At 43.9% G+C, this 14,978-nt stretch overlaps 2 protein-coding genes across 7 annotated transcripts in view; one reads left to right on the top strand and one right to left on the bottom strand.

The window, feature by feature from the left end:
- SZT2 (SZT2 subunit of KICSTOR complex) overlaps positions 1–8,473 on the top strand; it is a 120,331-nt gene extending 111,858 nt beyond the window's left edge. For 4 of the 6 annotated variants that reach the window (XM_070745057.1, XM_070745058.1, XM_070745060.1 and 1 more), the window contains 5 exons: positions 2,585–2,830; positions 4,887–5,376; positions 6,792–6,908; positions 7,217–7,285; positions 7,761–8,473. In XM_070745057.1, coding sequence (XP_070601158.1) covers positions 2,585–2,830; positions 4,887–5,376; positions 6,792–6,908; positions 7,217–7,285; positions 7,761–7,904 — 1,066 coding nt within the window. In that variant the 3' untranslated portion in view covers positions 7,905–8,473. The remainder of the gene's footprint in view (positions 1–2,584; positions 2,831–4,886; positions 5,377–6,791; positions 6,909–7,216; positions 7,286–7,760) is intronic. The other 2 variants (XM_070745062.1, XM_070745059.1) reach the window with 1 other exon arrangement.
- A 2,016-nt stretch (positions 8,474–10,489) lies between these two features.
- Positions 10,490–14,978, bottom strand: part of HYI (hydroxypyruvate isomerase (putative)) — a 16,397-nt gene continuing 11,908 nt past the window's right edge. Inside the window, exons 5-8 of the mRNA XM_070745055.1 lie at positions 14,861–14,910; positions 11,688–11,757; positions 11,451–11,585; positions 10,490–11,295 (exon numbers count right to left, since the gene is read on the bottom strand). Coding sequence (XP_070601156.1) covers positions 11,237–11,295; positions 11,451–11,585; positions 11,688–11,757; positions 14,861–14,910 — 314 coding nt within the window. The 3' untranslated portion in view covers positions 10,490–11,236. The remainder of the gene's footprint in view (positions 11,296–11,450; positions 11,586–11,687; positions 11,758–14,860; positions 14,911–14,978) is intronic.

Here is a 14,978-nt window from a genome sequence, read left to right as displayed (position 1 = left end):
CTTAATTGGTGCAAGGAGGAGGTTCGTAAGACGAAAGGTTCATAAGACGAAACATTGTTTCCCATAGGAAACAATGTAAAGTCAATTAATCCGTGCAACCAAAAAAACCCCCACAAAAAAACAGCTTTCGGCGACTGCTGGGAAGCCGCGCGGCTGTTTTAAAAGGTGACAGCCGGCCTGGGGGGCTTCCCAGCACCCCCCCGAACCCGGGTTCGGGGTTCGGGGGGGTGCTGGGAAGCCCCCCAGGCCGGCTGTCACCTTTTAAAACAGCCGCTCGGCTTTCCAGCTGTCTCCCGAAGCCGAACGCCAAACCCGAACTTCCGCGTTCGGCTTCGGGAGACAGCTGGGAAGCCGCGCGGCTGTTTTAAAAGGTCGGGGGGGTGCTGGGAAGCCCCCCAGGCCGGCTGTGACCTTTTAAAACAGCCGCGCGGCTTCCCAGCTGTCTCCTAAAGCCGAACGCCAAAGCCGAACTTCCGCGTTCGGCTTCGGGAGACAGCTGGGAAGCCGTGCGGCTGTTTTAAAAGGTGACAGCCGGGCTGGGGGGCTTCCCAGCAACCTCCCAAACCGAACCCGGGGTTCAGAAAAATTTTGCCTCTTCTTACGAACTTTGTTCGAGTTACGAACCGGAGTTCGGGAGGCTTCTGGGAAGCCCCGCCGCCCGGCTGTCACCTTTTAAAACAGCCGCGCGGCTTCCCAGCAGTCTCTGAACGCCGGTTCGTAACTCGAAAAAAGTTCGTAAGAAGAGGCAAAATTTTTCTGAACCCCAGGTTCGTATCACGAGTTGTTCGTAAGACGAGGGGTTCGTATCTTGAGGTACCACTGTATAATTTTGAAGCATTATTTATTCAAAGTAAAACCCTGTGTGTGTGTGTGTGTGTGTGTGTGTGTGTGTGTGTGTAAATTCAGGAATATACACTTTTTTGCAGACTGAAAACTATACAGTGTTCCCTCGATTTTCGCGGGTTCAAACTTCGCGAAAAGTCTATGCCACGGTTTTTCAAAAATATTAATTAAAAAATACTTCACGGGGTTTTTTCCCTATACCACGGTTTTTCCTGCCCGATGTGAGGCTAAAACAAAAAGGGAATTGGATTTCATTTATATTTGAATGAAAACTTAATATAGTTACTGTTATGAACTCTACTGGTGAGTAATGGCAACTTTGACACTTCAAAAATTCTTAACAATTTCTGGAGATTTGAGAAGAGCATAGCCAAGCTTTTGATGGATTGTATGCTACAAGTGACACATATGTAATCTTACTTAATTCACCCTCCACAATTTCAGCAACAGAACCCTTATTTTTGTAATTTTTTTAAAAATACCCCAAAAACATAACCCATATATAATTTATTTGAAAGGTTGCTTTAATCCTGGTTCTTACATTTAATATTTGATATGTCTTCCATGAGTCTAAAATAATAAAACTTTAACCTGTCATTCTCTTCTAACTATAGCAAATAGCTGAAGAAAGAGGAAAACATTTGCTTCCTCTCCTAAACTAAGAATCTCTGATCCTTTTGAAAATCCCACAAGAGCAGCGTGATTTTCAGATTGCAAATATTGCTTTCCACCCTCACATTCTTCCTACTTTTGTCTTTTAGTTGACTACTTTATTGGGTATTGACTCTGCTGGAGTCTAATATCCACAGGGCAGGGGTGAAATTCAATTTTTTTCCCTTCCAGTTCTGTTCAAATGGCTTGATGGGCAGGGGAAGGATGCTGCAAAATCTCCATTCCCAACCCACTCTGGGGCCAGCTAGGGGTGCTATTTGCCAGTTAACTGAACTACTAAAAATTTCCGCTACCAGTTTCCCAAAATCTGCTGAATTGACACAGGATGCTTTATTCTGTTCCAAACCTGTCTCATCCACTTTCTTTATAATAGAATAAGGCCTTCTGCCTCCTCCTCCAGTTGTGACAGAGAGTAAAACCTAATTCTTGCTGCCTGCATTTTGGTCTCTCACTTAAAAGCACCAGGCAGTCTTTTCCAAGTTGTCAGTTGCTTTGATTTCTAATAGGAGAGTCAAGCACCTGTGCAACTGAAATGTTGAGTCTTTGTATTCCTTTGTTGCCTAATCCTTAACACATAATGCCCCGAATTTGCTTTGCGTAACTCAGACTGTCCTGCTTCTAACAAGTCTAGCAAAGATTTGCACCCTTTGAAATGCTAATGTTTGTATTAATGTTAATGAAGTGTGTTTAAGAATTTTGATTATTCAGCACTGAGTCAAGAAGGGAAGCCAGTCATCTTTTACAAATCATATTAGTAGGCTCACATCTCTTCTGGCACTCGAGGATGTTAAAACTGAGTTTAATGTATGCACCATAATAGATACGATTACATGAGAACATAAATGCAAAGTTTATCCTGATAGTTGGATGGATTCAAGATGTAACAACAGAACAGAGGCCTACACTACTTTACCCTTTGCATTAGATTCACTTAAGGTTTTCCAATTAGTCTTTTCCACTGTAACTCCATTTTTATTGAACTGTTCCTAGTGAATGTCTTTAATTGGATTGGGTTAAAGGCATAGCCACACTCAAGTTGAGGATTAATTTCTTGTCTTTCTGCTTTTAGTTATGTCGAGCAGCCTATTGCAGTAGAAGCCTATCCATTAATAGTGAACATTGTGGAAGAAAGAACTGCAATTGCTTTATTTTCCACTACTGAAAGAATTCCCACACTTCTTTCTGCTCACAGCTCTGGCTCCTACAAAGATTCAGAGGGATTGCATCACCATGATGATTTTGACGTGTCCATGCTTGTGTGCCACAGTGCTGTGCCCTTTGAAGACCAGAGCGAGGCAGACCGACACATGTTACGGTAAGAGTGAAGGCAGGCAGGGAAGAGTAACAAGTTGGACAACTTTTCAAGCTTCCACTTTAGAAGACGGGTGGGGTGGGGTGGATGTGTGTGCTTATTATGTTAGACAAAAGGAGTGATGGGCTCCTATGGGTACAGTCAGGTACGCAGAACCAGTAGAAAAATTATGGTCAGGTACACAGAACCGGCAGAACATTTTTGAATTTTTTTCTTCTGGGTATGTTTTTCCTATCCCAGTAAATGAGGTTGAATATGTATAATTTTAGAAGAGCTGTGCATATGTGGGTGGGTGTACATACACATACAGTTTAAATAGGATATAATGTATATTTTTGTGTGCCTGTGTGTACACATATGGCATGTATATATAGACTTAAATAGTATATTTTGGATGTTCAGTAATAGTAAATAGATAGGGAAATTGTATCTCTTTGAGGCGAGAAGAGGCCAGGCACCCTAACCCAAACCCTTGATGTGAGTGACGTCCAGTTGGCCATCTTTAAACCAGTCGCATGACCTTTTAAGCCACATGATTGTCAAGCCACTCCCACCTGATCACATGGTCAGCAAGTTATGCCCACAAAATAAGCCACATCCACAGTGTGGTAGTAAAATTTTTTGCAGCCCTTAACTGGACAAAAGGTAAGCAGAGATATAGTTTAGAAGTAGTATATTATTGAATAGATGGCCCAGGAGGAAGGCCATGAGATATAGAGCAGTGATGGATAACCTTTTCCAAACCGAGTGCCCAAATGTGTGGGTGCATGAAGCCCCCCAAGTGCAATGCACTCGCGGCCCCCGCATCCACCCCCACACCCCACGCATGCGTGGTAGAGATCCAAAAAATAGAATAGAATTCTTTATTGGCCAAGTGTGATTGGACACATAAGGAATTTGTCTTTGGTGCTTATGCTCTCTCTGTATGTAAAAGAAAAGATACATTTGTCAAGAATCATTAATGATTGTCATACAGTACAAATAAGCAATGAAGAAACAATCAATATTAATAAAAATCTTCGGATACAAGCAACAAGTCACAGGCGTACAGTCATAAGTGGGAGGAGATGGGTGATAGGAACGATGAGAAGACTAATAGTAATAATAATGCAGCCTTCGTGAATAGTTTGACAGTGGTAAGGAAATTATTTGTTTAGCAGAGTGATGGGATTCGGGGGGAAATGTTCTTGTTTCTAGCTGTCTTGGTGTGCAATGCTCTATAATGCCATTTTGAGGGTAGGTGTTGAAACAATTTTTGTCCAGGATGCGAGGAAATCATTTGTTTAGCAGAGTGATGGCATTCACTCAGACCAGCTGGCTGGTAGGAGGCGTGCACGCATGCAAGGCAGAGCTGAGTTGGGGCAATGGCTGATGTGCTCACAGAGGGCTCTGCGTGCCACTTCTGCCATGCGTGCCATAAGGGGACACAATCTGAAGTTAGTTGGGGGAAAGATCAAAAGCAACATGAGAAAATATTATTTTACTGAAAGAGTAGTAGATCCTTGGAACAAACTTCCAGCAGACCTGGTTGGTAAATCCACAGTAACTGAATTTAAACATGCCTGGGATAAACATATATCCATTGTAAGATAAAATACAAAAAATAGTATTAGACCAGATGGATACAAAAAATAGTATTAGACTAGATGGATCATGAGGTCTTTTTGTGCCATCAGTCTTCTATGTTTCTATAAGTCTGCCCCCATGGATATAGAGGATGCAAGGAATGGCCTGGAAAGACAAGAGAAAGAACCGCTGCTATAGCAATGGTCAGAAAAGCAGGGTTGCATCTAAGCCAAGAAACCAATGTCTCAAAAGGCCTTTCCCTGCTTCACACAATGGTAAAGTGAGGGAGGGAAAAAGCACGTTCGGACTTGTGAGATTCTGATGCTCTCTTTAACTGCAATGAAAGTACCTGGGCTTCCTTGTTGGGTTGACATAAGATTATTGGGTTAGAGAGATTATGGACAAGTCAGAAAGCAGGGAAGACGCCTTTCTTCAAATGTTACTGCTGTGCTATTGGTAAACAGGATCATGACAATTGTTTACCCTTTTCCAGCTTGCAATATTACGTAATCATGACAAGCCAACGGGAGCTCTTCCCTCGACTAACAGCAGACATGCGGCGCTTCAAAAAACTGCCACGCCTACAGCGAGAGGCACTAGAACCTGTCCTGGGACGCTCGGCTTTGGAGACGGCAGAGGGAGGACGGCAGCGAAAGGAAGTCCCAGATCCGTGGGAGGAGGTGGACGATCATGGCGAGTTCTATGCAGGTGGCCCCCAGGTCAAGGTGGGCCCAGGACTCTTCTATACCTCCCCACTGTTTCCATTGCTTGCCTCGGAGGTTGCTGCTGCCCAGAAGCAGCTCAGCACCATGGTGCAATGTGCGAAGGGCCACTGTCGCCGGGACAACCTCTGGAAGAGGCTCTTCTTGCTGGAACCTCTGGCTTCTGACAAGCTTAAGCTGGGCAAGCTGTCTCTAAGTGAGCTGGAGGAGCTGTTGGATGCTGTGCATAAGAAGTCGATTGCTGACATTGATGCCCAGTTGGTAAGTGGCTGGATTCAGTCAAGGATACTCAGTTTAATGTATGTACCCAACAAGTAGATGGAACTAACAGGGTTAAGAATTTTACTGTGGGATGGCTTTTGTCCAATATATTTTTCTATGCACAACTTGACATTTTAGTTGTGATTCTGGGAGTACAGTAGTACCTTGTGATACGAACCCCTCATCATATGAACTTTTCGAAATACGAACCCAAGGTTCAGAATTTTTTTGCCTCTTTTTACGAACTTTTTTCACCTTACGAACCCGCCACTGCAAACACCGAACCTGGAAGTTTAGCAAAAGTTCGGGTTCAGCGTTCGGGAGATGTCCTTCCTGGCCAGCCGAAACATGGACTCCAGGAATGACGTCTCTGTGACGTCAAAGCTCCGCCCCTGGAATTCCCTATTGGGATTCCCCACCTCCATTTGAGCCTCCTGATCGGCCGACAGCTCCACGGCTCTTTTGGGAAGGTGACAGCTGGGCGGTGGCGCTTCTCAGCGTTCTCCCAAGCCCTAACTTTTGCCGAACTTTTGGGGTTCGGCGTTTGGGAGAACGCTGAGAAGCACCTGGCTGTTTCAGAAGGTGACACCCGGGCGGTGGCACCCAGCGCAGCATGGTTTTTGCGATTTTTTGGGGGGGGGCTTGCACGCATTAATCGGTTTTTCATTGTTTCCTATTGGAAACATTGTTTTGTCTTACGAACCTCCTCCTGGAACCAATTAAGTTCGTAAGACAAGGTATCATTGTATTTCTGAATGCATGGATTTAACATCTCACTTTGCAGGAATCTTATCTGCCAAAGTTAATCTAGGGCTGGGGGAGAGCTTTTAAATGGGCTCTCATATTGGGCTCCCAAATTCCGTATTCATACAAATACTTCACCTTACTCAGAAAACTCAGAAGGGAAGAAATTGCTAATAATTCTATAACAAGAAAGATCCCTTTTCCAACCCAGTGAAACATTGGAAAGCAAGGGGTCAGAACTCTGGCTACATGATATAGTCATCCAGAAACTGAGCAAACTAAGACCAAATGTGATATGTTCAAAGAAAGCATGTAGCAAAAAATCAAAGTTCAAAAATGAATGAGATACATCTTGTAGCTACAGAGAGAATACTTCAGAAAAATATGGGAAGGAGTTGGGCAGTGGCTTTGGCCACTTCTTCATTTTCATAAGCCAGAATGAATCTATATAGCCCATCCTAAATATAAAAATATCAATACATATGCACTTCATCCTGACATCTCCCCAGACATCATATCTCCTTACATGGGAAAACCCAACATTTTCTATGGCCACTGCTAGTAAAGATGCTGGAAAGAATGCCAGAAATCATACTCCGTCTGCCCATTCTGCATTCTCTGCAGGCTGCAAAGGATCTACTCCCACTTTACCTGTTTTTCCCCTCTGGCAGAGCTGCTTCCTCACCATGACGGCCTCCTGGTACCAGAGTCTTATCAAAGTCCTACTCAGTCGTTTCCCACAGAGTTGTCGCCATTTCCAGAATGCTGATGCTGGTACCCAGTACCTGGTAAGACATTTCCAGTTGAATTGTGCCCTGCTGGACCTAATTAGTTTGCTAACATTCAACCAAAAATATTTCCGGATTACCCAGCCTTATGAACTGAAAGTATTTTCACTATTAGGACGAAATTTGTATTTGTTGCTTTCCTAGCACAGTACACAGTGCAATTTTAGACATATTAATAAATCAGTGTTTAGGTTTTCTAGATAATCCCCAATGCCTTAACCATATTCTCTGTTCCCTTATCTTTCCATTGACTCGAACCTCTTTGTATGTGATGATTGTAATGCAGCACTGTTGCATTTTCTCTACAGGTTGTTCTGAATCAGAAATTTACGGACTGTTTTGTGCTTGTATTCCTTGATTCGCATTCAGGAAAAACAGTAAGAACTTTATCCTCTGTAAACCTGAAGGTTAAGTGGGGGAGGCAGTAGAATGTTAGAGTAACTCAATTAGCTTGAATGTTTTAACCACAGAGATTTCTTGCACTCAGAATTGTAATTGTAAACCTAATCCTATTGTAATTATAATTCTAAATTGTAATTGCAATTTTAAACCAAATCCAAGAGCTTTGGGTTTCTTCTTCTGGATCGGAACAACTGCCTTTAGACAGCTCCAATTTTATCTGTGGCCTGTTTTGACCATTATCATGCAGTCATACCTAAATCTGTTCTCCAATCCTAATAAGGACTGAAAAACAAAAATATAATTATTTTTGGCAAGTTTGTCCATCCATCTATCCATCCATCCAATCAATTTCTATAGCCACCCCTCTTAGTCAATGACTTTGGGTGGCTTATAATTCAGAAAATATCTGTAACAATAGAAGATCTAGATCTGGTTTGTTTTGCCTTGCAGAGCCTGACAGTGGTCTTTCGAGAGCTTTTCCCAGTTCAACCCCAGGACAGTGAAAGCCCTCTGCCGCAACTTGTGTCCACGTACCACCACCTGGAATCCGTCATCAACACAGCTTGCTTCAACCTCTGGACAGGGCTGCTCTAGAATCAGCTGGACCTTCTGACTGCTCCACAGGCATCTACAACAAGCCTAGAATGGGACTGCGATCCGAGGCCGTAGCTTGCTGGATAAGAAGTCGGAATACTGAATCTGACGGGGCCAAGAGGGGGGAATCATGATGAGAACGCAACAGAGCTGGCCCACTTAAAAGGGTGGGGTGTGCTTATCCAGAGAAATTACTCTAGGAGGCATCCGAAGGATGGGCCATGTTTCTGGGGGCTCTTTGAGATGAAAGGCCAAAAGACTACTGAAGTCACTGACCTGGCCAATCGGCTAAAGGAGGGGGTCTTCAAACTTGGAAACTTTAATACTTGTGGACTTCAACTCCCAGGATTCCCCAGCCAGCACATGCTGGCTGGGGAATTCTGGGAGTTGAAGTCCAAAAGTCTTAAAGTTTCCACGTTTAGAGACCCCTGAGCTGGAGTGACATTATCAAAGCATATGGAAAGGGTTCTGCACAATGATGGGAATGTTTTATATGAAGTGAATGTACAGTAAATTAAATAAATGGATTACATGAATTTATTTATTAAATAAATTAAATGGCTTACTAAGGACTTTGTTGCAGATTGCCTACTAACAGGAGGTTGCATTGATCTTTAAGGAGAAGCAGAATAGATATCTGTTTACTTGCCCAAACACCTTTCTGTCCAGATAGGTGGAAGCATTGCCAGGTTTAATTTATTTCATTTATCTAATTTATAGGCCGCCCAACTCCTTTCAGACTCTGGGCGGCGTACAACAACTAAAAACAATATTAAAAACAGTTTAAAAACCCCACCCACCCAAAATAAGAATCATATCTTTTTTTTGGCCGAATCTAGTTGGTACCATATTAATTATTTGGATTTCTAGGCTCAATATTGCTCAACGGCCCCAGGCCTACTGGCAGAGCCAGGTTTTCACGGCTTTCTGGAAGGCCAGTAGGGGACAGTACAGGCATCAGCAGGCAGCTGGTTCAGAGAGCTGGCACCGCCCCAGAAAAGGCCCTCCCACGTGGCCCTGCCAACTGACATTGTGTAGCTGACGGGACCCAGAGAAGGCCAACCCTGTGGTCCTTATCAGTCGCTGGGAGGTGTTCTGTCTGGGTCACTCCGGAAGCTATGACCAACCCAAAAAGATAAGCCAAACACACCAGTAGAATTCACACACAGTTTTATAATGAGAAAGAGAAAAATAACCAACAGAAAATGTCCTTACAAGTCAGGAAACACTGGAACTCCAAACAGATACACAGAAGCAATTGTCCATACAACAACACAGGATTCTTGATGCCAAGACGAGGCTGTAGATAACAGACATACACCTCCCACGGGTCTTCAAGACTGCTGGGCCACGAGCCAGGGTCAGAAATGCTGAGAGACAACGCAGATTACAGCAATTCCACTCAGATAACACTCCACACTGTTACAAGAGTTTGCCTGTCTTATAAACCCTTCCCTGCTAATGAGGACCACGCCCAAGCCCTGGTGTTCCTTATTCAATGCTGATATCTCTTCAGTTGCTGCCTCCTTTGATCTATGCGTCTCTGTCGCATATCAATGACAGCTTGTGCGTCCTCATCTAATGATTCTAGAGACTCCAAGCTACTTGCTGAAGAGAGCCCCTCCTCAGAGCTCCCAGGCCCCTCTTCCTTGTCACATTCCTCTTTGCTCCCATCCTCCCCCGGGTATGGAGCCAGCAGAGATGCAGCTGGTCTTTCATCTGCCTCAGGCTGAACCACAACAGGAGGTATGTGGCAGAAGGCAGTTCTGTAAATAGTCTGGCCCTAAGCCATGCAGGGCTTTATAGGTGATAACCAACACCTTAAATTGTGTGATATGGGTGTACCCAGGCACACCCACAACAGCTCGCACGGCTGCGTTCTGAATCAATTGTAGTCTCCGAATGCTCCATGTACAGCGTGTTGCAATAATCGAGTTGTGAGGTGGTAAGGGCATGAGTGACTGTGAGAAGAGATTCCTAATCCAGATAGGGTCAACAATTGTTTCACTAGGCGAACCCATGCAAAGGTCCCCCTAGTCACAGCTGAGAGATGACGTTCTAATCTCAGCTGAATATCTAGGACACCCAAATTGTGGACCCGTTCTGAAGGGGTTAAAGATTGACAGACGGAATAGTCCTTCGGAAGCAACGCCCACAACCACTCAGTCTTGTCGGGGTTCTTATCCTGTTGTTATAGGACATGCTGATGTGTTCTTGAAGACAGCTGGCCTGGATTCCCACGAGTTTTGTCAAACACTTAGCCGATTTTAATGTTATATAGTGGATCCAGCTGTTTTTCTAAGTAGAAACAGGACACGATGCAAGGAAAAGGCAAAAAAAGATCAAGGAATTTTTTTTCTAGACCCACCAAGTGGCACTGTTGAGCTATAGCTGGAATGACATGGCTTTCTTTCCTTTGGACCAAACTGTTTCCCATTAATTGTTAGCAGGAAGAAAAAGGGATGCTAGCATCTTTGGGAGTGTTCACCATAATTTTGCAATCCTATAGCCATCTGTTATTGTATTCAGAATTGGGGGGTGCAAATGCTTTGGATCTTTAAAGAAAAGACAAAATAGAATATGTATTTAAGTAACCTCTCGGCAGGAATGCCATTTTATCACGGAACGATGATAGCAACATGATAAGCGACATGATTTTCTGCTTTAATCCAGGTAAAAACAAACATACCAAGCATCTTTAGTAAGAAATATCACCTTATTAATGTAAAATAATGGGATGCTTTTCATAGCTCAGGCAGTAGCGAAAGAGTGGTTGATTCCTTTGAGGGGGAATACAGCAAATGTTGCTGTTGATTACTCCATCTATCTATCTATCTATCTATCTATCTATCTATCTATCTATTTTATTTATTTATTTATTTTATTTATTTATTAGATTTGTATGCCGCCCCTCTCCGTAGACTCGGGGCATCTCACAGCACGATAAAACAGTTCATAACAAATCTAATAATTTACAATTTAAAATACTTTAAAAACCCCATTTTTAAGCAGACATACATACAAACATACCATACATAAATTGTATAGGCCCAGGGGACGACAAAGGTGGGTTTTGAGGAGTTTACGAAAGGCAAGGAGAGTAGGGGCAGTTCTAATCTCTGGGGGGAGCTGGTTCCAGAGAGTCGGGGCCGCCACAGAGAAGGCTCTTCCCCTGGGGCCCGCCAACCGACATTGTTTAGTTGACGGGACCCGGAGAAGGCCCACTCTGTGGGACCTAATTGGTCGCTGGGATTCGTGCAGCAGAAGGCGGTCTCGGAGATATTCTGGTCCGATGCTATGAAGGGCCTTTATTTCAATTTTTTTCCAACTTTTCACACACAATGGTCTTCCCAGTATGAGAACAGCCAGTTTAATCCATCCAGTGTGCTACCTGCAGAGGAACCATAAAGACTTACATTAAGCAAAAATAATATTTTGACAGTTAATCTCCACTCTTTGAGGTTGCAAGGCTCTCCAAAGCTTTCAACATGCAATGATCAATTTCATGTAACAAGATTCTTCCCGTTTGCATAAAATAAAACTTGCCTTTTGGTTTATATTCGCAGCCGATATAACCACTATAATTCATTGACTCCAGTAACTGGAATAAGTAAGGGAAGTTCAGTTCTCCAGGGCTATCAGGCTCATGACGTTCTGGTACTTGGGCAATTTGAATATGTCCTACAGAAGAAGACAGTAAATATCAGACATTTCTTATTTGCTCTTCCCGATTCTAGTCTTGTCCCCTTAATTTAAAAGAAATTATCACTCTTTCTAGCTTACCAATAATTGGGAAATAAGTCTTTAAATTCTGTGTCAGATTACCATTCATGATCTGGCAATGGAAAATATCCTGTAGAGCAAAAAGTAGATGTTCAGCTCAAGGCATAATCTCTCTCCTTTTTCAAATACAGTATTGCCTCTAAATGGGAGGTGGTGGGTGTCAGAAAGTCTCCAATAGGGGAACAACAGGAGAGGTGTGTATCTCTGTGAATGGAAGTATTTGATCACAGTCAGCATGAAAACTTGCATTGGCAACCTTCAGTCTCGAAAGACCATGGTATCATGCCCTGGACTCCCCAAAACACAAGGCCTGGGTAGGTTAGTGTGGAGGATAGATGGTTACCCAAGCAGCAGATCCCCCTCTCCACGTCTCTGAAATATTTCAATGGAACGGCAAAGACTAGTGATGGGCGAACCCAACAGTGTTCGGGTTCGGCAAGTTTGGATGAACTTTACACAAAATTCAGCCAAACCCGAACCGAACCCGAACGGGGAATCCCTCCCATGAAGAGATTCTGGGGGCAGAGCTTTGACGTCACCGGCAGGTTGCTAAGGACGCCAAGGTGATCACTTCCTGGATTCCATGGAATCCAGGAAGTGATCACCTTGGCGTCCTTAGCAACCTGCTGGTGACGTCAAAGCTCTGAACGCCGAACACGACCCCAAACTTTGCTCGAAGTTTGAAAAAATTTGGGTTCGTGTTTGGCATACCGAACACCGCAAAATTTGGTACGGACCCAAATTGTGCGGGTTAGGTTCGCCCATCACTAGCAAAGACCAATATGACTGGTTCCAGCTACGTCGCAGGAGTTATCAGAACATGGCTGTACAGTCACAGACTGCTTCTGCGGCTCTGGCTCTGGATTTTTCCAATGATGGATATAGCTACAAGGCAGTGGAGGTTTGCAGTCAGAGTTTCCTTTCTCCTAGTGCAGTGATGGCCAACATTTTTTTTTCCTCGGGTGCCGAAAGAGCGTCTGCACGCTATCGCGCATGCCATAATTCAGTGTGTGGGGAGGGTGGAAACAGCTTCCCCCGCCCCCCAGTGACTGTTTCCCAACTTCTGGTGGGCCCAGTAGGCTCGTGTTTTGCCCTCCCTATGTTCCAAAGGCTTCCCTGGAGCTGGGGGAAGGTAAAAATGCCCTCCCCCATCCCCCCCCCGGAGGCTCTCTGGAAGCCAAAAACGCCTTCCCAGTCTCTCTGTATGAGCCAAAAATCAGCTGGCCAGTGGTTAACCAGGGTGACTTTTGTGTCTTGCCATGTTCTTAGTGTACCACATCACTTGTAGAGGCTGCCTTCATGACCATTGATCTATTCTAGTAGGTTTCATCTGCTCAATCTGTCTTCATATGCTCAGAATAGACAAGTCCCTATCTTGCCGAAGGTCAATGACCCATTGGCTAGTCTCCGCCTGGTTTAGCCAGCCTGTGGAAGCTGTTGCCAGAGGGGTGTGGCTACTGCGCATGGTACAGCTATTAGAATAGAATAGAATTATTTATTGGCCAAGTGTGGTTGGACGCACAAGGTACATAAAAGCGTACGTAAAATAAAAAGATACATTTGTCAAGAATCATGTGGTACAACACTTAATGATTGTCATAGGGGTCAAATAAGGAATGAAGAAAAAATCAATATTAATAAAAATCTTAGGAGCTACAGGTGACAGCTGAGTGACAGGTGGGGACCAAAGGTGCCCTAAATGAGCTTTTACGGCAGGAAAAATAACATTGTGCTAAAATGAGTTTTGCCCTGATCTATTAAGAACACGGGTATCAAACTCACCGCGATACATGATGTATCATGAAGTTTTTTGCCTTCGTGGAGGGGTTATGTGTGGACTGTGCATGTCACATTTGGCCTGTAGACCGCCAGTTTGACACCCCTTATTAAAACTGTTCTCACACAGTATTAGAAACTAGCTGTTTAATTTTTCAGGCTACATAATGCAGGTAGCCCTCGAATCCCAATCCCAATTGAGCTCTACGTTTCTGTTATTGAGACATTTAATTGAGTTTTGCCCCAACCTTCTTGCCACAATTATAAAGTGAATCCCTGAAGTTGATAAGTGAGTAACCAAGTTTTTAAGTGAATGTAGCTTCCCCATTGACTTTGCTTCTCACAAAGTCACGAAAGGGGATCACATGACCCTGCAACCGTCACAAATAAGAACTAGTTGCCAAGCATCTGAATTCTGATCCGATGACCGTGGCGGATGCTGGAAAGGTCATAAATGTGAAAAACAGTCATAAGTCACATTTTCCAGGGCCCTCGTAACTCTGAACGGTCACTAAATGAACTTGTAAGTCAAGGGCTACCTGTATACACCCTGCCGGTCCAAAGTGGCTCCCAGGAAACCCCCTCCCCGGTTTTTATTTCAAATGCAGGTAATCCTCTCATCATAATGGTAATTGCAACTGGGATTGCTGTGACTGTTGGATGCAATGTCAGATGACCACGTGTATCATTTAGCAGTGGCAATCCCCATTGCTGTCATAATGGCAAGAGATGTGGGCCATTAAGCAAGAAGAGGAAACCCCAGTTAAGGAGTGCGGGGTGATGATGGTGGATTGAAAGAGGTCCTGAAAGACTGGCATCGGGTCCATGTGAGTCAGAGAGGCCCTTGGGAGGATCTGCACAGGCTGCATGCAAGTATAATAATAATAATAATAATTTATTAGATTTGTATGCCGCCCCTCTCCGAAGACTCGCGGCGGCTCACAACAACGCTAAAAACAATATTATACTGGCACAAATCTAATATTAAAAAAACTAAAAACCCTATCACAATTTTAAAAAGTGAAGGGGAGAAGGCCTGTTGCATGCTAGGAGGAATGCTGCAGGTGGAAGAAAAAGCAGGAGTTATCAGAGCAACCTGTGCCCTCTGCTGACTTCCCAGGTGACTGTGGAGCAGGCCTAACCAATGAGCAGGTGATCCCAAGTCACCTAGCCAGTAAAAGAGCCCCACATGCCCTTAAAAATTGATTCCCCTGGGCCGTTTCCGCTTTATGAGATGTATGGTTGTTTTTTATATTAAGGGTATTTAATTGTTTTTAACTATTGGGTTTGTACAGTTTTGTTGTTGTGAGCCGCTCCGAGTCTCCGGAGAGGGGCAGCATACAAATCTAATAAATAAATAAAATAAATAAATAAAAGACATATATAATGGTACTCACCAGCTCTAGCTTCAAACTGGGTCTTCCCACCTTTTCCAAAATGGCAGCAGCTGAAAGAGTACAGATTTAGGTTATCACCTGATTTTATCCTCTACATATCTCGGCACTACTACAGCCA

This window comes from Erythrolamprus reginae, chromosome 3 (assembly GCF_031021105.1).
Source record: "Erythrolamprus reginae isolate rEryReg1 chromosome 3, rEryReg1.hap1, whole genome shotgun sequence".
Lineage (NCBI taxonomy): Eukaryota > Metazoa > Chordata > Lepidosauria > Squamata > Dipsadidae > Erythrolamprus > Erythrolamprus reginae.
Note: the sequence above shows the minus strand (reverse complement) of the source record. Positions and strands in the feature narration are given on the sequence as shown.